At 44.7% G+C, this 23,052-nt stretch overlaps 1 protein-coding gene across 1 annotated transcript; it reads right to left on the minus strand.

Moving 5' to 3' along the window:
* Nucleotides 1-1,379: 1,379 nt before the first annotated feature.
* On the minus strand, nucleotides 1,380-22,032 carry HAL (histidine ammonia-lyase). The gene is made up of 21 exons (XM_084878478.1): nucleotides 22,010-22,032; nucleotides 21,431-21,965; nucleotides 20,446-20,506; nucleotides 20,303-20,330; nucleotides 19,603-19,677; nucleotides 19,442-19,514; nucleotides 19,274-19,340; nucleotides 18,654-18,691; nucleotides 17,731-17,856; nucleotides 16,285-16,424; nucleotides 15,735-15,782; nucleotides 14,939-15,086; nucleotides 13,894-13,989; nucleotides 13,728-13,786; nucleotides 12,719-12,799; nucleotides 10,103-10,168; nucleotides 9,855-10,020; nucleotides 6,733-6,867; nucleotides 4,041-4,149; nucleotides 3,884-3,953; nucleotides 1,380-2,023 (listed from the first exon to the last, which is right to left on the minus strand). Exons 2-21 carry the CDS (start codon nucleotides 21,675-21,677, stop codon nucleotides 1,883-1,885), a joined length of 1,974 nt encoding a protein of 657 aa, XP_084734604.1. The 5' UTR covers nucleotides 21,678-21,965; nucleotides 22,010-22,032; the 3' UTR covers nucleotides 1,380-1,882.
* Nucleotides 22,033-23,052: the final 1,020 nt, after the last annotated feature.

Raw genomic sequence — 23,052 nt, forward strand, 5'->3', positions numbered from 1 at the left:
TCCATATTTACCTTGCCATTCTCTTGAAGATATGTGACGTCAGTGACTGAAAGAGCTGTGTAAAGAGTTCAGTGACAGCCCTGGCCGGTGTGCTCAGTTGGTTGGGATTTATCTTGTACACAGAAAGCCTGCCAGTTTGAATCCTGGGCACATACCTGGGTTATGGGCCTGATCTCTAGTAGGGGGCTTGCAGGAGGCAGCCCATAGATGTTCCCTCTCACATGGATGTTTCTTTCTCCCTCTAAAAAAAAATCAATTCAAAATTTTTTTTAAAAAACTCAAAGAATAAGGGCCCCTAAGGACCCTAGGAGCCTGTGGGATCCAACACTCCCCAAACAGGTGTGAAAAACAGCCATCAGACAGCTGGTTCAGTCACTGCTCCTGGGTAAGAATCAATGGGTTATGGTGTGTGTGTGTGTGTGTGTGTGTGTGTGTGTGTGTGTGTGTGTTGACATTTTAGCAAAGAACAGCATCAAGAACAGGTTCCTCAGCCTTTTCTGTTGTCTGAATTGCTGTAGGCAGTAGTTCTGACTTCTGTCTCCACCTTTCCTCTGGACAGGCTGCAATCTAGAGTGAAAACTATTGTGAAATATGTTGTTGGTCCCATTTTAGTCTATAATCAGGTTGGCAATCTGGCAAGTGTGTCTGTCCTTGCTTAACCAGCTGCATTTTTCAGATTCCTGCACTAGGAGTTCTTTGCACCCATTTGCACAGAGGAGTGCAAAGTCACAGATCTTAGAAGCCAAGAGGACATCCAACCCATCCTTTATCTGGGAAATTATACTTTCGCCTTCCCAGAAGGCCCTTTTTGAACATCCTTTTATGGGAAGAAACATATTGGGTAATACATCCTAGGGCCCCATCTGATTTTTGTCAATGGGGCCTTACGTGAACGGTTACCATTACAGCGAGGGGTTGGTTAACTTTTGAACAACAGATTCCTTGTCTGTGAAACGAGGAGGCTTAACACAGGGTTAGTATAAAAACGTGAATCGAGAAGGAGATTTGGTTTGGGGTGGTGAACACACAATGCAATATTCAGATGATGTATTATAGAATTGTACACCTGAAACCTATATAAATGTCATCCCAATAAACTCAATAAAAATAAAATAAAAAATAAAGAATGTGACTTAAGTGCTAACATATAGTAAAAAAGTGACCATACTACCCTCCAACCCTAGTTTAAGCATCGAGTTGTTTTTTTTTGATATTTGTAGTGATAATTGATAAATATGAAATATGCAGTTCAGTAAGAGACACTCCAATAGCCATCTTTATATTCATCCCTTAATTCCTTTACACAGACCTCTTGTTGGCCTATTGACTATTCTTTACTATGATCCCATTAGTAGAAGAAAGAGCAACTTAAAGACGAATTATGATTTTAAAAGGGTTGTTTATGAAGAGGTATGAAGAAACACTAGTCATAACATAGTACAATCAGCCAGAGTTAACTAGTAGAGAACTTGTCAAAGCACACAAACAAACACAAACAAAAAAGATTTATCAAAGTCTAATGCTTTTGGAAACGTGCCATCAGTCTGTGTCAAGATGTGAGCTGCTCTAATATTAAGAGTAAAAGACCCATGCAACATGGGTTCTCTTCTCACGCTTAAGAGTGAGATAGCATTAAAGAAAAAAAGCTCCTATCATCCGGCTGCACCTCAGACGAGACCGACAAGAATGCAGTGCTAGATTTAGCAACCGTATTGCTGCCACCAGTCTAGCCACAGTAGGTTTTAGAAGAACTGAATTATACAAGGAATTGATCTACCTAAACAGAGTTCTCAGGCCTTTCTGTCGGCACAGTGCTGCTCGCTGTCAAACTAAGCACCATCTGATCTACACCCCCTTCTTCTCTCCTGCCCCCCAAAGCCCTTTACAGCTCCGTGGACTCTGGGACAGTGCTGGATTTCCTGCGCAGAGACTCCAGGGAAAAGGCCGTCGGAGAAAGAGGTCTCGATTCAGGGATATGCTCCATTCTGTATTTTTCGATGTATGGCGAAGCTACTTCCCACACCTGAGATACAAGAACGAAACCGAGATGTTGACAACATTGCTTTCACGAGCCATTAAACGTCAACTTCACCTGAAGACAAAACATTATCTATACCACATGTGTCAAACACAAGGCCCGCGGGCCAAATCCAGCCCGCCAGGCCTTGCAATGTGGCCCGCACCGCGCTGTCATCACTGCACTCCGCTGTCAGTTTATGACATTGTCAGTTTATGACCAGTAAACCATTCGGCCCGCGATTTAGGCTGGATTTTAGATTTTGGCCCCTTCTCTGATTGAGTTCGACACCCCTAATCTATACCCAACGTGTAGCAGCTGTTTGCTTGCTTTTTATTATAAGGCATTTAACACACAATCAAGTGTCGATTGGTCTCTGGTTGCATTCAAAGCTTTTAAAGTCCAAGGTCCAAAACTCCTCTGAAGTTGCCATTGAAGGCTTTCGGCTGCTTGCTCTTCTAAAGCCAAACAAGCCAAAAGACAAACAAAACCTAGAGACTTCGGTGTGGACAGAACTGAGGAAAGTTGCTCAGGGTCTGACCGTGTGTTTTCTTGAGCAAACCTCGAATGATAAAAGGCAGTGGATTTCCTCATCTGCTGTGTTTCCCTGCCTCGGGTGCTCCGCCTCTGAGACCCTCAAAGTGGCCCCTGGACCAGCAGCATCAGCATCACTGGGGACAAGTCGGAATGTCAGCCCCACATGAAATCCAGTGTCCAAATCTGCATTTTCATCAAATTTCCAGGAGAGCCACGGCACACTGCAGTTTGAGAAGCCCTGCCTCAGGCTTAGCAATCTGTTCTCTTTCAAGCACAACACCTTCTCAAACGAAGGCCCTGTTCTTGGTTTATAGCTATTGTTGTTTTTTATCTGATTGCTGCTGACAGCCAAGGGGCCTTCCCACCCTCCACCCCCTTCTTTTGTATCACCTCAGAAAATGTATGAAGACCAAAGAGGAAAATCCTTCCCTGAGAGCAGAGCAAGGATTTCAGGAGGAATCAAGCAATTCTAGGAAACAGGATACCCACAAATTACTACAAAAGGTTTAAAGAACTTTAAAAAACATATTTTAAAAAAAGGAGTCAGCATGTTAGGCAACTGTCTTTATCAGAGGAGTCTATCGTCAATGCAGCCAGAGGAACTGCATGTCACCAGGATGATGGGTGGGACACACGAGAGCACCAGACAGACTCACAGCCCTTTGAAGCAGAAACCTGGGGCTTTGTCCTCTCTCCAGATCTGTGCAGGCACTAGACCAGGTGGTGGTGGTGAGGACACCATAAAAAGAGAAAGTGCCCTATCTGGTTTGGCTCAGTTGATAGAGCATTGGCCTGGGCACTGAAGGGCCCCAGGTTCGATTCTGGTCAAGGGCACGTGCCCAGGTTTCGGGCTTGGTCCCCAGTGGGGGGCGTGCTGGAGGCAGCTGATTAATGATTCTCATCATTGATGTTTCTCTCTCCCTCTTTCTCTCCCCCTCTCTCTCCCCACTTCCTCTCTGAAATCAATAAAAAATATATTAAAAAAAAAAAAAAGAAAGTACTTTTGAATGAAAGAGTACATTCTTGGTGAAGGGGATCCATGAACCTTTCATCTCATTTTTTCCCCACGAACGCTTGTTCCAAAGCTCCTGTTTAAAATTTATTTCTGCTTCCAATCCTTTGACCCTCAATGTTTGGGTGCCACATGGGACACCTAAGAGTTTACCAAATACCTTCTGGTGGCCTTGCAAATTGCATAAGTGCCCTTTTGTTCCTCCACAGGGAATAGCCAGACAACGAATGAATAAGACAATGTTTCTCCAGGACCCACTCCACTTCACTTTCCCGAAATGACCCCAAACCAAGAAAGAAGCCCAATAGTCAGCTTGCCTTTTGGTCGACAAGCAGTCTGTGCGCTGCCTCGATGTCCGGAGCCATGAAGCGATCTTTTATCCAGGGCCTGCAGAGGAAGCAAACCCGGTCATCAGCCAAACAGCCAGGGCTCGTGGTTCTGAGACCATGTCACTGCCATGAAGATAGACTTTACCTGACAACCGAGCGCACCAGGTCATAGACCTTCTCCAGGGGGGTGGTTGTCCTCAGGGGGCGGAGGAACTCGATGCCCTGGCAGGCTGCCAGCAGCTCGATGGCCAGCACTAAAATGAGAAGGGGAAGGAGTGACTTCCTGCTTGAGGGCTATCAATGATAGAAGTGGATGCCCATCTTGGATGCATCTTTAATGGTGAGAAGGGGGAACGAGTCCAGGTAAATTCTCAGTTGCCCCCTTCTCACCTTCTTCTAATCGCGATGGGAAAATCTGTGTGCTATTTCCATCTTTGTGCAAGTTTCCTTTTGTTGTTAGTCTTGCTGATCCCTTTGGCCTGAAATACCTGGCACACAGAACTTCATCCAAGGACTGAAGGCTCCAGTGAAGGAGCAAATGAGTCTTTGGTTGCCCTGGGACTGAGTCCACAGTTGTTTGTATGGAAACTAATACAATTATCTAGACTAATAAAAGGGTAATATGCTAATTAGACTGGACATCTTCTGGGCATCCTTCTGGACAAAGCCACAGCGGCAGGGGCCGAGATAGAGGCGGTTAGGGGACAGCAGTTAGGGGGCGATCAGGCCAGTAAGGGAGCAGTTGGGGGTGATCAGGCCAACAGGAGAACAGTAAGGGGTCATCAGGCTGGCAGGCAGAGGTGGTTAGGGACAACCAGGCAGGCAAGCGGTTAGGAGCCAGCAGTCCTGGATTACAAGAGGGTACAGGCTGGGCTGAGGGACTCTCCCCCCATGCAAAAATTTTGTACACCGTGCCTCTAGTTAATCAATAATAATACAAAAATAAACTTCGTGTTTCGTGTACTCCCAACTGTAAACCTACTTTGGCCCTACCCTATATGTCCCTTTTGAGCTTTCAAACTCAAAAGCTCCCAAGTCCACTACAACTGAAATTCTAGAAATTGGGACTTGGATGTCTTGCACTCTTATCTCCATGCATCTCAGATTGATTTATTTTGTGCACGCCCCTTTCCTTACAAAACTACCATCGCTCTTCTCCTCCCACTCTGCCAGCTCTAGTTGTTGTTCAGGTCCTCATCTTAAATACTCCTTTTGAGATGCCTTCAGACTCTAGTATTTGGACGGAATCTTGTTAAAGTGCTACACAGGGTTGCCAAGTTGCTGTCCAATGTCTGCCTCTCTAGTTAGACCCTAATTTCCAAGTGGGCAGAGAGGAAGAATATCTCATTCACGGTTTAATCCAGGAAGAATCCTCCTCTTTCTGTGCCCCTTATGCAATAAACCAGATCCTTATCTTGCAAGTTTATATCCGGCATCACTGGGTTCCAAGATTTGTAGGTATTTAATATCCAAACCAAAGCAAACTTAACTGACAGTGAACATGCTTGAAAATACAAACTGCCAATTCTTTTTGTGAACTGCACCTGATATAAATGTCTAGAACTGCATCAGGTGAGCTAGATCTGTAATTTGGACCTCTTCGGCTAATTTTATTGTCATGTAAACATCCGAGCACCATGTCTATGCCAAACACACTTCTAGGTATTCTAGATCCATCTGGGGATGTGATTGAGGCCTGATTTGAACAATCCACTCTACAGACACAGATAATTGGGAGAATTTGTAAATTATACCTCAATACAGCTGTTACAAAAAAAATATTTAACTCTCACATTTATCTTAAAATAGTGATATTCTTTTATCAGCCAACTGCTTCGAATACAGTTGCAAAAACAGGATCTTAGAACCTAAGTCCTAAAGGAAGGCAATTTCTCTTTAAAAAAACAACAACAACACAAAAACAAGCAGTAATTAAGAGGTCAGGGAGCAGAGGGCCTAACATCCTGTGAAGTATCTTTGCCAAAAAGGTGGGTTCTCAGGTTTGTCAAGCCTTTAGGGTCAACTGCCATGTACAGGAAATGCATGGGACAGAGAGCATACCACAAGGAGGCTAACAGGTGAGTGCAGAATCCCGGTCTCTATCAGAAAGCTGACCTATTTTTTTTTTTTTTTTAAAAGCTGGTCAGTGGAATGAAGTGGGGGCGGGGGGAGGGGGGGGGGAGATGGGACAGTTCTGGATGAAAAGTAGCTTAAAAACTTGACCCCCAAATCTAAAATGTGGCCCTTGTATCCTAATTTGAACAAACCCACTGTACAGACACTGAGATAATTGGGAGAATTTGAATGTGCACTCAATGGTGATACTAAGACGGGCTGTGATGATGGCATTCTGGTGGATAAGCAAGCACGGAGAGTTAAGAGTCGAAGTATGCAGGAAGAAAATTATATAATGGGTTTGTTTGAAAATAATTTGAGAAAAGAAAAAATAAAGCAAATGTGCTGTTGAATCAGTGAGGTGTGTATGAGTTCATGGTACTAATCTCCACACTTTGAATATGTTCTGAAAATCTTGTTGTTGTTCTTTTTTTTTTTTTTTTTTTAAAGAAAAGCCAGCAGATGAACCAGCTTAGGCAGCAAGAGTGGTTCTTAATCTCCAGCGAGGATGAGCATCACCTGGAGGGCTGGTTACCTCCGGATTCCTCTGCCCTGCTGCCTAGAGTTTCTCCTTCTGCAGGGCTGGGAGAGGCTTTGAAGATCTGCCAATCTAACCAGATCCAGGTCATGCTGATGCTGCTGGAGGGGACCCCACTTTGAGGACCACTGGTGAGTCACTCATTTATCAGGGAGGCCCGGGGTCCCGGCCTGGGTGGGGTTACCTTGTTCCACGTGCTCGATGACCCTGAGGGCCTTCCTCGCTGCCCATCCTCCCATGGAGACGTGGTCCTCCGTGGCAGCGCTGGTGGAGAGGGAGTCCACAGACGAGGGGTGGCACAGAGCCTTGCTCTCAGAAACTGCAAGAGGTCAGCACTAGTTAATTATGTTTGAGCAGGAAAAACTGCCCCAATGACACATGTTTTCCCAAAGTGCTCCATGGCATCCTCTCCAGGAGCTCTTGGTGGTTATGCAAGCACCACAGGGTCCAAAGTTACTTTGGGGAAGGAAACATGTTGTGCTTTCCCTAACGTGAGAACGCCTCTAAAGCTATCAGGAGTTCTAACCCTGGATGGGAACCCTAATATTTCAAAGCCAAGGTGAAAACAGCGAAAGCATTTAGCAAGCCAGGGAGATGAGTGAGCACTTGCAGGTCCCTGAGGAGTTTGACCAGAGGAGGTTAGATCTCTGCCAGAGATATCTTAGGGAGGTGAGGGGATCCCAGAGATGACCTAGATCAGTGTTTCCCAACCTTCTCTCATGATGAGAATCACCTGGTGGAGTTGTTAAAACACAGATTCCTGAATCCCAACTAAGAAGTGCTAAACTAGAATTTTTGAGAACATATAGGTAAAATTGCATACCTAACTTAGTGCTCTGTATATAAAATCTGTCTTAGAGCACTAGTTAAGTATACAATTTTAGTGCTCTAAACTTAGTGCTCTGTATATAAAATCTGTCTTAGAGCACTAGTTAAGTATACAATTGCATACCTAACTTAGTGCTCTGTATATAAAATCTGTCTTAGAGCACTAGTTAAGTATACAATTTTACCTATATGTTCCCAAAAATTCTAGTTTAGCACTTCTTAGTTGGGATTCAGGAATCTGTGTTTTAACAACTCCACCAGGTGATTCTCATCATGAGAGAAGGTTGGGAAACACTGACCTAGATTGATTATGGTGCATCTGAATCACTGGATCTCATTAGAATGCAAATGTTGCATTTCAGGTGGGGCTTGACATGCTATTGTTCTCACAAACTCCCAGGCGATGGCTCTGCTTTTGGTCTGAGGATGATACTTTAAGTAGCAAGGACCTAGATTACAGAATTCCTTCTCTCCAGCAAGAGAGGTCAAATTCAGAGTCATCCCTCACCTTCTCTTCCCCCCCCCCCCCCCCCCCCCCCCCCCCGCTTTCTGAAACATAGTAACCTCTATTTTGTAAAAACTGCTGTTTAAAATTTCTACTAGACACAGGCAGTCCTTTGTTCTATGAATTAATTCTGCTATTATTGGCTTCTGTAAAACATGCTTGGTCTAATAATAGGTAAAATAAGCTTGACTGTCTCACCTTGCCAACTGCTCCGCTGAAGTCCCTGGCTATTCCCATGCTCCAGTTATTTGAAATGTACTATACTCAAGCTACAAACTCATGTTACAAGCAAAGGTCTGGAAGTATAATCCCATATTATATATCCCCAAAGACTGGAAGAATATAAAAGGGGAAAGCTTCTTCCAATATTTTGCTCAGAATTTGAGAAGCAATATTCCTCTAAGCCCACTAGCGCAGTCGCAGTGTCGGCAAACTCCTTGGCCAACAGAGCCAAATATCAACAGTACAACGATTGAAATTTCTTTTGAGAGCCAAATTTTTTAAACTTAAACTACATAGGTAGGTACATTGTTATTAACTTAATCAGGATACTCCTAAGCTGGCCTTTGCTAAAAACTCAAGGGGCCAAAGAGCCGCAGTTTGCAGACCACTGGGCTAGAGTAATAAAAGACTCCAAATTAATTGGCTCACTAAGGTGTCTTCTGTTAAGCTTGTTGATTTGCAATATAACATTTCTTTGATGCTGAGTGGCTCTGAGTGAAGTGTCACTGTTCTGCATGCTATAAGGACCCTACCTGAGGTAACCTAGCTATAAATGGGTTTGCCCAGGACTTTCAGGTCCCAGCACTGCAACCCAAGACCCCTAAACATGGTTCAGCAGGCTGTGGTGAGGCTTGTTCAGAAACATAACGTACAAGGGGCCATAAAAAGAAGAAGGTTCATCATAATGAAAGCAAGCTAAGCAACTTCATTAGGCAGCTTGGGAAGCTGAACATTCATAAGGGGATTCCAAAAGTCCATGATATTCTCTAGAAATCAACTACCTCTCCCTGCACCATGTCAATATGAGAAACCGTTGCCCTTTGAAAGGATATTTTAATACCCAGGTAAGTAAACAAGTAGAAGATGTCAGACAGAGGAGAAGATGAATTCAATGGCCCTTTGTTGTTTTTTTTTGTGTTGAGTTTTAGTGTGAGGCTTAGGTGAGGAAGGGATTAGGAAGAATAGCAGCTATATTTATTTAGCACCAGGCATAGAGAATTCTAAGGTTTTACCTACATTAATTTATGTAATCTTCAAAACAGCCCCACTAGGTAAATTCATCATGCCCATTTTACACAGGAGTAAACTGAGGTCAACAAGACTGAGACTTGTTCCATGTCACACTGTAAATGGTAGAGCTAAGATTCAAACCCAGACTCCATGCTCTTAATGAACCGCTATGCTATCCTGTCTTTTGGGCAGGTTTGCCAGATAGAAATACAGGATGCTCAATTCAATCAAATTTCAAATAAAAAAAATGTAAGTATGTCCCAAAGAATTCAAACTTAACTTATTACAAGTGAAGCCCTTAGCACTTCCTTGTTGCATGTTGTAATCACATGTGTAGTGGTTGGTATACCTAATGAAATGTATCTAAAGTTTAATTATTTAGATCACTTCACATTTCACCATTAACTATGAATGTCTTTGTCTTTTTCTTTCCGATAGTCTTCAAATTGAGATTGGGGGGGAAAGTTACAAAAATGAAGTTCATGTGATAGTCAAACCTCATTGTTTACAGTCTCACTCGTGTATTATTGTGTCAGTATAATATTGTTTAGGTTTTGTATTATATTTTTTTTCCAAAAAAATATTAAAGAGGCAACCTACTGCGTTTGTATGAAGAGAGGTAGGATGCAGATGGAGGTGTTGAGAAAGTTAGATTTCATTTGATGATAAAGTTTGGTATTTTCAGGTAAAATGGAGGGGCCCTTCAACAGACAGGCTTGGGCAAAGGGCAATGTCCTTACCTAGGGCTGCGGCTGTGCAGTGGGCTATCATGAATCCGGAATTCAGACCGCCTTCACTCACTAGGAAGGCAGGCAGCTCACTGAGGGAGGGGTTACAGAGCCTTTCAATTCTTCTTTCGCTAATTGCAGCAAGTTCGTGGACACCGATGGCCAAAAAGTCCAGGGCCTGAAAGAGTGTCAGTTCAGTTAGCCTATATTGAAATATGCTTTCAGGGGCAGCAGCAATTCTAAAAAAAAAAAAAGCTTACTTTGGCTGGGTATTCACCATGGAAGTTTCCTCCAGAAATAGTCTCTCCCCGGCTGGCAAAGACCATCTTTCAACATAGGTTAAAGCTTGAACACATTGAGGTGGCAGCCCTTCTAAAATGTGGGGTGCAGAGAGAGAGTCCTCAAGCAGATGTTGACATAAAGGGACAGACACATAATCTTGAAGAAGAATTGGGTATACCCAAGTCAGGGCCAAAGAAACACAAGGCATAAAACGCTGTTTTCTCTTGAGATTAGAGATTCTCAGGCATCATAATAACTGTGCTAATCTGGTGGGTAGTAGTTGCTCTTGAAAAGTTTACAACCCGAAACTAAGAGCAGAGACCAGATACATGTGTGAAAGCAAATTCAATTTCTTCAAGGGGCTCTGTGAGCTTGTGCTCCATAGAAGAACCTGCTGAATGGAAGACATTGCTGACGTCCAACCACCAAATTGTCTGGAACAATTAATTTTGGAGAAAACTTCCAAGCAAACTCTCTAACTCAGTGATATGTATCTCAGCAAAGGGCAGCCAAGAAGTCATTGTAAACTCATTTAGGTCTGAGGCAGCTTTGAACCCACCAAATATTCATATTCTCAGGGATCATTGCATTCCATCATGCACTTGACTTAAACCAACAGACAAAGGCAGTGACAGACCCTTCTTCCAGGTCCCAAAGAGCTAACTTTTGCCTACTGGGCTAAAGAATATTCACTACCTATCATATCAACTTGGGATTCACTCTGTGTGAGAAGGGTTCTGACTTCCAAAGAGCTGGAGATGCACGTGTTACATGATCTTCCTCAAGTCTGGAGTTGCCCTTTTCTGTGTATTATAACCATGAGCATATTAGACCACACGCCTGCTCTTCTCCATGAACCCATCCCAACCACAGGCCTTGGCCTTCTCTCCATTCTATGAATCCTTATAGCGAGTGATCTCTGCACCACTTAGAACGTAAGCATGTGTTATTGTTCTTTAGCTCCAAATTTGTGGGTTGGCTATTTGATAATAGCAATTAGAAGTTAACTCCCATCCTATCTAGCAAATAGGTAATAGGTGCTCTTCATTTGCAATGGAAACCTTAGGAAAACATTCTTTCAGGTATTGCAGGAGAACTCCCAAAGATTAGGCAATTGGAAATTCATCAGGGATTGAAACGCTTTAAGTAAAAGACTTTTGGCTGAAATTTTTGCTGAGGCAAATGGTGGAGGGAGAATTTAGTACAGAATTATTTCATGTCTCATTTCCAAGAATTTAATGGTTTGTGTTTTTTTATTGTCTAAGTTACCCTTTCAACCTACATTATGTAAGTGTCTAATGGGTACTTCTGCTTTACAAGACAGATAGATGAGATAAGACTACCTGGAGTTCAGGAAAACTACTCCCTTTGGGAGATGGGATGATGTACAGGTGGATTAGTGAGTTGAGGATTATTTTGTGAGGGTTTAACTGTGAAACTATCTGAAAGGACGCAAAACCCACATCCTGAAGTAAGCTCTCCAGAGAAACCTCACACAGCTACTGTGGACCCATCTACTAGCCCAGGCTGCGAGCTGCTTTCAAGGATGCTGACCCAGCACTCTCTGCAGGGCTGAGACTTAAGGCAGATGTGGGATAGGAAAAACAGATTTCTGCAGGGTTTGGTGGTCTTCACAGGCAGTATTGTTGCTGTGGAGTCTTTGCCAGTGTGACCCCTGAGTGATCGCATTCCATGGCAGAAACAAGATGGTTCTGAGATAGCCACACCAGGAAAGAGTGTTGGGGCCCATCCTTGAGAAATGGAAGTATTTTTACTCTTTGTACAGACACAGAAAACACCAATTTGAGTCAAGTCCATGTAAGAAATAAAACCTCAGGATATGGAAAACCATGCCTCTTTGAGCAACACTTTGGTAAATGTTAAAGGTTGCTTCTGTCTAAAGCATCATGGCATTATTGGAACCAGGAAGGTGTACATACCCTGGTCTCCACAATCACACCTGGCACGTAGGTCTTCATCCTTCTACCAACAATCCCAGCAGTGGGTTTTAGGGAATATATATATATATATATATATATATATATATATATATATATATATATATAAAGGCTAATATGCAAAGTGTCCCCTCAGGAGTTAGACCAGGAGACTGGAAGTTTGATTGTTCCCTATGATGTGCACTGACCACCAGGGGGTGGCATAAAACGAAGGAAGGCCCCAGCTGGCAGCCAGGGAAGGAGGCCCCCAGCTGACAGACAGAAGGCCCAGATCAGCATGATGGCTGGACAGGCCTAGGGACCCTACCCACGCATAAATTTTGTGCACTGGGCCTCTAGTGTCTTCATAAAACTTCTCAGCCAATGCTGGAAACCCATCCCCATTTCATCTTTAATGAGTCAGTTTTGAAGCTTTGGCATGTTCCACACTGAGCCTGAGATTAGGTTCAGAGAACTACCTCTGCCACTTCCCAGCTCTAATCTGGACTAAGTTCCTTAACTTCCGAGCCTCAGGTACTCGGTTTATGAAATGAAGTGAGAGGAGGCAGGACAGAGCTGCTGCACAGTGATCACTTCAGATCTCAAAGTTACCAGCGGAAATTCTCTGACTATAGTTCAGTAAACGTCAAAAGATACAGGATTATCTGTCGCGCTGTTTAATTCTGTGGTAATTAGTTTCTTCACAAACGCTATTGTGTCATTCGCCACACCATGGACCTAAAATAGAAGAGTAAATGAGTTACTACATGGAAGACTGCCTGTCACGTAGAGTCTGTTACTCCTGTTAGACTGGCAGGATGTTTGGAAGTGGGATGTATTCCTTTAGCAGACCTAATTTGGCAATTCTTCCCCATAGACATTTTTAGTCTACCAGCTAGAATAGAACTTGCTTAATACAAGGACGTGAGTCCTCTAAGGAGGACTCTTTATACACTGTGGACTGGAATTTGATACAAGCTGAAATACAGGGTGGGGCAAAAGTGTAGAGTTGTGACTATGAGAAATACTGCATTTATTCTGGTGTTATTGAACAACCATAAACATACTTTTGCCCCACCCTGTATTGTTTCATTCTTGAGATGCATTCTTACGTTAATCTCTCACTTAACTAATTGCCATATGCAAATGAGTTGTAAAATTGATACAGGATGCCTTAGGCTAACCCAAGGCATCTGCACTTTTTATTGAAAATTAAGCCTCACAGATTTATTTGCCATAGTTTAGGTCTGCCTATTAAATGCAGCCAAGGTATATTATGGATGGGCCCTTGAATTTTTATTAAGCTTTTCTGTGAACATCTCTGGCAGGCTGGTCCTAGTTCTATCACAGGGAGAGCAAGCAAAACTCCACTAACTGGTTAAGATAATGTTGTCACTGAGAAATTGGAAAAGGAGGGCACTAAACTAACACAGCAAGACGCCTGTTGGACTTCCCTTCAAGGTTGAGCAAAGCTATTCAAAAGCTTATCACATGGTATAGAAATGACAATAATGGGACAAATAGAAGTATGATCTACAAAGTTTTTAAGAGAAGCTGTAAAGAAATTTGGATTCTGAATGACCAATCTATGATTTTCTCACACCTCCCTCTTTTTCTCTTCCCACCTGCGCTGAGAGAGAGAGAGCACTTTGGTTTGCTGGTTTACCTGTGGACAGCAGCGCAAGGTGTACGCGTCCTGCACGCGGTCACAAAACCTGTGGCTCTCTGTGGAAGGAGGAGGGAAAGGCAGGGAACATGTTATCAATTTCCTCCCCCCCCCCCAAAAAAAAACCCAAAACCAAATAAGCTCACTCACACAAACATGCCCAGACCTGCTATTTCTGATGGGTGGTGATCCGAGTCCAAGAGTGACCGAAACCGAAAAGCAACTTCAATTTGCCCAGGATGAGGGCGAACAGCATGAATGTCTAGAATTGATGAAGGAGAAAAAGCTTGAGCAACTCTTATATTAGAACGAACTACCATGGATGCTCAGAACCATCCACAGTGCTGACACAGCTCTCAAAAGGCCCAGCGATCCTAACGACCACCGAGCAGTACAAACTTATCTCCAAAAGCAAGATATTCCTTATTGCCTTTTTTAAAAAATATTTTTTTATTGATTTTAGAGAGGAAGGGAAAGGTAGAGAGAGATAGAAACATCCATGATGAGAGAAAATCACTGATTAGCTGCCTCTTGCACGCCCCTTGCTGGGGATCGAGCCCACAACCCAGGCATGTGCCCTTGATTGGAATCAAACCTGGGACCCTTCAGTCCACAGACCAATGCTCTATCCATTGAGCCAAACCAGCTAGGGCTCCTTATTGTCTTTATTCTTTGGAATCTCCAAGTGCAAATTATGTGTTGAGAATTCAACTACTAGGAATTCAACTCAAGACGCTGGGCTACCCTAAAAAGATTTAGGCTCATAATGGAAGTGAGTTCTATAGTGGTCTAATTTAAGGAAGTGTCATACTACATATAATAATAATAAAGAGTCTTTCAAAGTAAGCTACCACTTCTATAGTTTCCCTGCCCCCAATTTTCTACAGGGGACCAACCTCAATCCTACTGCAGTTATAAAACTCTGCAAACTAAACAGCATTTAGTTTGATGAGAGTCAGACCTAGGTGATCTGGGGCAGGTTACTTAACTCCCAGGGTCAGTGTCTATTTATAAACCGCGGTCATTTCACGTGTTGAGTGTGGCAGAATTGAGGAGAAACTGTAGCAGTATTGGGCACACCCTAGGCTCTTGAGTATTCTCTTTCTTCCTTACCACTCGCCCCCACCACTCACATGTCTAAAGACCTCAACCAGCCCACCCCACCAGCTCTGGTTGACTGAATAACAGTCAAGCAGAGGGACCATGCTCACCGGTATCGAAGGCTCTGGTGGTGCCCTTCAGCACTTCCAGGGTCAAGGCTGCCACTATGTCAGCCTGCCTCGCAATAGCACTGGCTCTCTCCACAGCTTCACAGCCCAGGGAGGTGATCATCTGTGTCCCGTTGATGAGCGCCAGACCCTTTGGGGGCAGAGGAGAGAGAGTTCCTACTGTATTTCTGTAACAAGCCTATATACAAGTTGATTTAGTATCTTTTGCTCTCATGAGAGGAAAGTTAGCCCGTCAGTCTGTTAAGGGATATTTATTCATGTCTTCTGAAGTGCAGGCCAGTAATGATTATTTAAGCACTTGAGGAATAAGTGCCATCCTACATGAAATCACTACTATAAATCTGGCAAATAGAACAGCTATTAAGTATCCCCATTCTCAAGGCAACAGAGTAGCTCCAGTGTGGAAGGCATATAAAATCTTAATTATGTTACATTTCTTCTTTAACTTATCATCATTGTAGACAAGATACACTAAACATTTCTGGTCCAAGACTCTTGGCTTAAAGTATCCTAATGGATGCTGGGTTCAAGTCTCTCTTAAGGATCCCTAGGGGTCTTGATTTAAAGTTTAAGTTCTTAGGTAAGAGAACCCTTAAGCATTTATGGCATGAAGAATTTTTTAAATACTGATGGAGGAGCTGTTTTTTCAGTGATCAACATTCTACAAACATGTGAGCCATGTTTATTTTAATAAATCAGTGAGACTGGCCTTAAGACTGAACGTAGTGTATAAATAAAGACTTGCTGACATGTGCAAATTTCCCTTGAACACCCTTACCTCTTTTGGCTTTAAGACTATTGGTTTCAATCCATGGGCTTCCAGGACCTAAAGAATGATTTAAGAAATGAAAATGGGTAATAATTACTAATTTTATGAAGAACCAAATAAAAGATCTTTCAGCCCAAAGGTCTGTCTTATAAAAGACTAGAGGCCCAGTGCATGGATTTGTGCACTGGTGGGCCATAGACTGAGTGCTATGATGCATAGTTTAGTACCTGTGAGACTAGCAACTAAGTAAACCTACGGCAACATCTGACCTCCAGATAGGCACCTGAAGTGTTTTAGGTGCAGAAGAAATTCCTGGGATCAACACTGGCAGCTGCACCTTTTCACTGAGGTGATCACCAAGGCCAGAGACTGACAGCTGGGTATGGAAGCTGAGAGCCTTGTCTAGTTTGAAAGCCTCAGTTTTCTCATCTATAAGATAGGGATAACAGTGGCCCCCTCACTGAGATGCTGTCAGGATTAAGTGATAGAGAGCATGCTGGCCGCCTGGTGTCCAGCCCAGAGAAAATCGTGCCGATGAATGCTGTTGTTAAAGTCTTACGTATTTCGCGTCAGCCCAGCCACTCTTTGGAGACCACATCTTCCCTTCTCCAGTTAGGCCAAGAGCAAGATGAGAGAGTGGAGCAAGGTCTCCACTGGCACCAACGGTTCCTTTCTCTGGAACGTAGGGCAGGCAGGAGGCTGGGGGGGGAGTAGACAGCAGTTACTCCAGGACAACTTCCTTCTCATCAAGCTCACTTTGCCAGCGAGACCCACCTCCCCCAATAGGATCTATTATAGTACAGATGCATGGAGAAAGACAATTACTCAAGGACAACAGAAAACATTATAGGTTTTAGCCAAGACTGTGTGAAGGTGGGTGGGAACACTGTCTATAGAGAAACAATCAAGATCAGGCTCTGTGGGGGGGAGGTGATATGGAACCCGTATCCTCATGTGATTGATCCTCTGCTCCTTTACTTATTGTTACTGTGCATGTTCTAATCGGATATAGAAATTTCTAGAATTCTAGCAATGTATCTTAAAGACGTGACCAGGAGCTAGCTGGTTCATTATAGCCTTGTTCCTAAGAACAAAAAGTTAGAAATGGCCTAATCAGAGGCATGTGCCTTGGTTGCGGGCACATCCCCAGTGGAGAGTGTGCAGGAGGCAGCTGATCAGTGTTTCTCTCTCATCGATGTTTCTAACTCTCTATCCTACTCCCTTCCTCTCTGTAAAAATCAATAAAATATATATATTTTTTAAAAAGTTAGAAATGGCCGAAACTGGTTTGGCTCAGTGGATAGAGCGTCGGCCTGTGGACTGCAAGGTCCCAGGTTCGATTCTGGTCAAGGGCATGTACCTTGGTTGCGGGCACATCCCCAGTTTGGGGCATGCAAGAGGCAGCTATTCAATGACTCTCATCGATGTTTCTAACTCTCTATCCCTCTCTCTTCCTCTCTGTAAAATAAATCAATAAAATATATTTTTAAAAAGTTAGAAATGATCTAAATATGGAATTAAGAGATTTTCCTATGACCAAAAGTTGTTTTGGTGTGGCCATTCAAACCTGTTGGAGAATGTTTGGAAACATGTCAATATTGACTTTAGGAAAGTGATATAAAATGTTCCAGAAGAAGAAAGTTCACCAGAGCGTTGACAGAGTTTTCTGGGAGGTAAAGTCATAGGCGACATAACCTCTACTTGCACCAGATTCAGAGTCTGCCATTTCATTACCACGTATAAAAGGACATGTACTATTTTGTAGGAAGTCCCCAATAGGTTTCTAAGTAAACTTGGACACCTAATAGCAGTGTTTTTACTAATTGTTAAATACTGACAATAGGATAATGGAAGTGCCACCCACAGGCCAGCATCCAGATCAGAGTTCACCCTGGGAGATCTTCAGAACTCTAAGGCCCCAGAAGTGCCACCAGATCTACCTTATGGGAGATGCCCAGCCTGAATGGAGGGTAATAGAGGGTCAGTCAGGGAGCCATTGCATTACCATTAAATGCTTCGATAACTTGTTTGAGGGTCTCTAGGGAAATGCCGCTGTATCCTTTGGCTAAGACATTGATCCTCAAAGCCAAGAGCATCCGGCATCTCTCAGGGATGAGTGGTTTCCCAACACCTACAAAACAATCAGAAAACAAAAACTCTTCCACCGCCTGACTGCCTCCATTTCTCAAATCTTTCTTCACTTCTTAACTCAGAATTGGACTGCTCTCCCTCCTCACTTTCTTGCTTTTTAAAGTCTCACCTACCTGAAAAAGGTGGAACCCCACTTCTGCCTTCTCCGTTTCCCTTCTTGGAACACTTCAGCAAGCCCCCACTCCCCACCCAACATCCTTAGAATAGTGTCCAGACGCCTCAGCACACGTTGCCTTGCAATCTCACCTCATCCTGATCAACTCATTCCCTGACTTTCAGCCCTAATTTTGTGTCCTGAGTGCACCATTCTTTTGGCATCACTGTACCTGTACAGATGCTCGTGTCTCAGTCCTGTCCCTCTACGTGGCCCATGTCTTTTTTGAGATTCAGCTGGAAGATGGTCTTGTCTGCTGCTTTCTGCTTCCCTCCCTCCCCCGAAGCACCCAGTCCCTGGAATATATTGACTCTTCGTGGCTATTACAGGATACATCACACTATACCTTATTCAGCTAACCCAGTGGTTGGCAAACCCATTAGTCAACAGAGCCAAATACCAACAGTACAATGATTGAAATTTCTTTTGAGAGCCACATTTTTAAAAATTAAACTTCTTCTAACGCCATTTCTTCAAAATAGATTCTCCCAGGCAGTGGTATTTTGTGGAAGAGCCACACTCAAGGGCCCAAAAAGCCACATGTGGCTCTGGAGCCACAGTTTGCCAACCATGGAGCTAACCGAATAAGATCTAGGAGGCACCCAATGTTTCGAATGATTTACCTGCAGAATGTGAGCGCACTAGGTTGAGCTGGAGCTCCCTGAAAGAGAAAGGGGGAAAAAATCCTCTTATTGTTACTGTGCATGTTCTAATCTGATCTAGAAATTTCTAGAGTATCTTAAAGACGTGACCAGGCACTAGCTGGTTCATTCTAGCCATGTTTCTAAGAACAAAAAAGTTAGAAATGATCTAAACATAGAATTGAGAGATTTTCCTATGACCAAAAGTTGTGTGTAGCCATTCTAACCTATTAGAGAATATTTGGAAACATGTCAATATTGACTTTAGAAAAGTGATATAAAATGTTCCAGAAGGAGAAGGTTCACCAACATGTTGATGGGGTTTTCTGGGAGGTAAAGTCATAGTCATGAAAATGGCCCCTCGTCTGGGGAAGTGAAGGGAGGACAGGTGCATCTTTGGAGGGACAGTGAGGGCATGAGGCAGTGGAAGAAGCCAGCGAGCCTCTATGTGCAGTACCAGGACACGTGTAAATGAACCTGATCCTCTTCCTCCTCATCTGTAAAGTGGGCCGTGGGCCAAATGTTATTTCCCTTGCTGAAAGGAATCTGAAAAATGGGGATAGGTGGCATGGTGGATGTGTGTGAGCAGGAACCAAACTTACTCTAGCTTACTGATAGGAATCACAGTTCTGGCAAACTTCCCAAAACCTGTCGTAATGCCGTACACAACTGGAAAAAAAAAAAAAAAGACAGACACCCTCCAATTAGATGCAGGACATACTACTTTAAGTCCATAAAAATGATTGTATGACACAAAGGGGAAAAGATACCCGTTTTTTCTTTTATGATGCTGTCTATGACATCCCTGGATTTCTGCACCTTCTTCTCCGCAGTCGGGGTGAGCTGGGGAAACATTGGTTGGAGAGGAGCCCGTTGGAAGATGTCCGAGTGTGGCAAAAGGGGTCAGAGGATGGCCGTCCCTCCCCCTTACCTTTATCTTGTAGCGCCCCTTGCCCAAGTTGACCAGGTCCTCCGTGGTCAGGCTGTCCCCATCTAAGTTGATGTACTGCACAAAGGAAGGGGTCTCTGTGAGTCTGAACAGCTTAGCTGCTCGAACGTGAGATAGGAAAGCCTCAGGCAGAACCAAACTTGGCCTCTTCAGAGATCTTATCACTGCAATTAATGAGCTACGATAAAAAACACCTTAAGAGGATCCTAGCTGCGTAAGGACTGTCTTTCTAATGCTTTTTCCTACAACACGGAGCTGGACAAAGTCCTGTCCTAATTGGTAGTGTTTGCTCATAACTCTTGCTGGGCCCCAACCCCCTCCTTGAATGAGGGGACTTCATTTTCTTAACAGAAAGAGTGGCTTAGCCCTAACCAGTTTGGCTCAGTGGTAGAGAGTCGGTCTGCGGACTGAAAGGTCCCAGGTTCGATTCCGGTCAAGGGCATGTACCTTGGTTGTGGGCACATACCCAGTGGGGAGTGTGCAGGAGGCAGCTGATTAATGTTTTTCTCTTTTGTCAATGTTTCTAATTTTCTATCCCTCTCCCTTTCTCTCTGTTAAAAAAAAAAAAAAAAAAAAATCACTAAAATATATTAAAAATAAATAAATAAAAGAATTGGTAGTTTCAAGTAAAAGCTAGGTATTAAAAAAAAAAAAAAAAGAAAAAGAGTGGTTTGTGGCTTACCTTTTCAGGCTCTCGGTATTTGCTGTACCTGAATCCAGGTAAAGGAAAACACTGGGGGTGTGGCACAGCCCCAGCCCGTCCCTGGAGGGAGGATACCCCCTCCCCCTTCCGGAGCAGGCCCCGGAGCCTGCAGGAAAGGATACAGGTAAACTCCCTCTGGCTGCGATGGAATGAAGTCAGGAGACATGGCATCCCCTTCTATGACTGAAACAAGAAGACGAGAAGGACCTCTTACCCATCACAATGGAGAGCCACTTTCGGCCTTGGTGATACAGCAAGGGAGGGCCGGCCCTTCGACTGCCTTTGAATTCTACCGAAATAGCTGTTTTAAAAGGACCTCAGATACTTCCACGTGCGCTTAGCATCTTTACAATGACGAAGAGCAAAGGGCAGAGAGGTAGGCGCTGGGTGTGGACTCCAGTTTAAATGAAAGTTCAAGATCTAACCCCCACCTTTGTCCCATCCCGACTTTATTTTGCTTGAAATCTAAACAACCCTATGCCACAGGCCTCTGATCTGGTGAAAGTCTATTGAAGGGTTAAAGGATCTTCACCATTAAGTTTCTAAAAATAGCTATATATACCCGCCTGGTGGCTCAGTGGTTGAGCATACGAATCAGAAGGCCACAGTTCAATTTCCTGTCAGGACATAGGCCAGGGGTTTGGGGCTCCATCCCTAGTGGGGTGGCAGCGGGGAGAGGGACATGCAGAAGGCAGCCAATCAATGATTCTCTCTCATCATGTTTCTATCTCTCTCTCCCTCTCCCTCCTTATCTGAAATCAATAAAAATATATATTTTTTAAAAAGTTATATATGACAAAGTAATTCAATTACTGCGAAGGGATTCAGACCTGCAGTCCTGAGCTCATATCTACTCCTGGCTTCTGACTAGCAGCCTGACTGACCCTAGACAAGTGGCTTCCTCTGGGAGCCAGTGGCCTCGTGGTAAAAGGTGGATAGAACCCCCCTGTCTCAGCAGGGGCCCCCAGCGGCCTAGCAGCAGCCGCACAGCCAGCATGCATTTTCCTGGTGGCGGGGAGGATGGATGGCTGCCCAGTCTCCCCGGAGGTGACACTCAGCCACGCCGTGTGCTGCCTCCACTCGCGCCGCTGCCCTCGGGCCACTCACCCACTTCCACGAACTCGTTGTCCTCCAGGGCCACCTCAAGCGGGTCGTCGTTGTCCAGCAGGCCCAGGCCCTTGCAGCGGCGCATCAGGAAGTGCACCTCGTCCACCGAGGCGAAGCCCCCGTTGTCCGGCTTGTTCTTCATGTACCTCCGCACGGCCTCGCGGCCCAGCCAGCCCACCGTGAGCTGCCCGTCCTTGCAGGGCACGGCCAGCCACTCGCCGCGCACGTGCACCGTGTACCGGGGCATGGCTCCCGCCGCTCCTGCAGCACCCAGAGGCTACTGCAACCTGCTGCTCCGTCCTGCTGCTCCGCAGGCGACAGTCACTGGGGACAGGCACCAGGAGCGGGCAGTTTTATCTAGCAGAGGCCGCCAAGGTGTGGGTGGAGGAGGGCGAGGATGGACTTTCAAAATACGCCACCTCCCTTGCCTTTCCCTCATGCACGTGTTGGGCAAATATTTATCCGGGGCCCGGTGTCCCTGTGGGTTTTTGCAGCTGAGCTAGAGGCCCAGAGGGGATGCAGGCAGGCCAGCTGCCTGCACACACACACACACACACACACACACACACACACACACACACACACACACACCAGCGATGCAGCCTCAGGGCTGGAAGGCCTGGGGGTCTTAGCAGCCCTGTTCTCTTCCGGGTCTCTTCCCCTCGCGGGTTCCTGTCTGCATTCTCGTGCATCAGGAGCAACTTATAAACACCATGTCCCTGTCTTGATTGGGGATTACTCAACGGTGAAATAACCTGCAGGCCAAGTGCGACACCGGCAAGTGTGGCAATCCTCACTCATTTGTTTATTCCACAAACAGGTGTTGAGCAAGAACTCTCTCGCCACTCAGTTTTTCCCAAGCCACTCCTCCACAGCGGGAGGCTGCGGAGGCCAGAGGTCGTTTTCACAACTTTTCAAAGGTCACTGTCTGGTCCAAGAGCCAGGGCTTGAAAGTTAACAGCTCTGCCAGCCAGCCATGGGAGGCCACGCCAGCTCCGCTCCACGGCTGGTTAGCCTCCAGCCAGTAAGTTCTTAATTCGCCTGTTTCCTCCTCGGAAGGGAACGGGAATAAATGCTTCACCGCAGGATTCGCCCTGTCTGCCCGGGATCCAACCCTGGGCCTGCCTTTTACTAGCTGTGACCTCCGGCAAGTCGTTGGACCTCTCCGGGCCTCAGTTTCTTCATCTATAAAATGGAGATTATTGGTAGTATCAATTGCAGAGGTCTGTCTGGTGAGAGGATTGAGTGAGTTCATGTATGGAAAGCCCTTAGAGCTGCACCTGGTACACTGAAAATGCTACCGGCGTGTTTGTGAGTATTATTTGGACTTTCGTGCCCTCTATACTGATTTAGTTTTATAGTGTTCTTTCATCTTTGTACATGAATATCCCCAATCCAGTTAAGCTCCCTGCACCCAAGTCATTGCCACTGGTATCAAGAAAGTCTGAAGAGCATGGCAGGGATCCAAGAAATGTGGGCTAGTCTAGTAGTGGGCACTAGTTGAGCAGCATTTTAGTGGTAAGCCAGTTTCTAGAGATTTGACGAACACAATAGAAAAGAACCCTAAAAGGTCTGTTCCCGTTAAAACAGATTTCTGCTGGGACTAGAGACACAGTTGCTCA

The sequence above is a fragment of the Pipistrellus hanaki genome (genome assembly GCF_964339955.1).
Source record: "Pipistrellus hanaki genome assembly, chromosome: 3".
NCBI classification, from domain to species: Eukaryota; Metazoa; Chordata; class Mammalia; order Chiroptera; family Vespertilionidae; genus Pipistrellus; species Pipistrellus hanaki.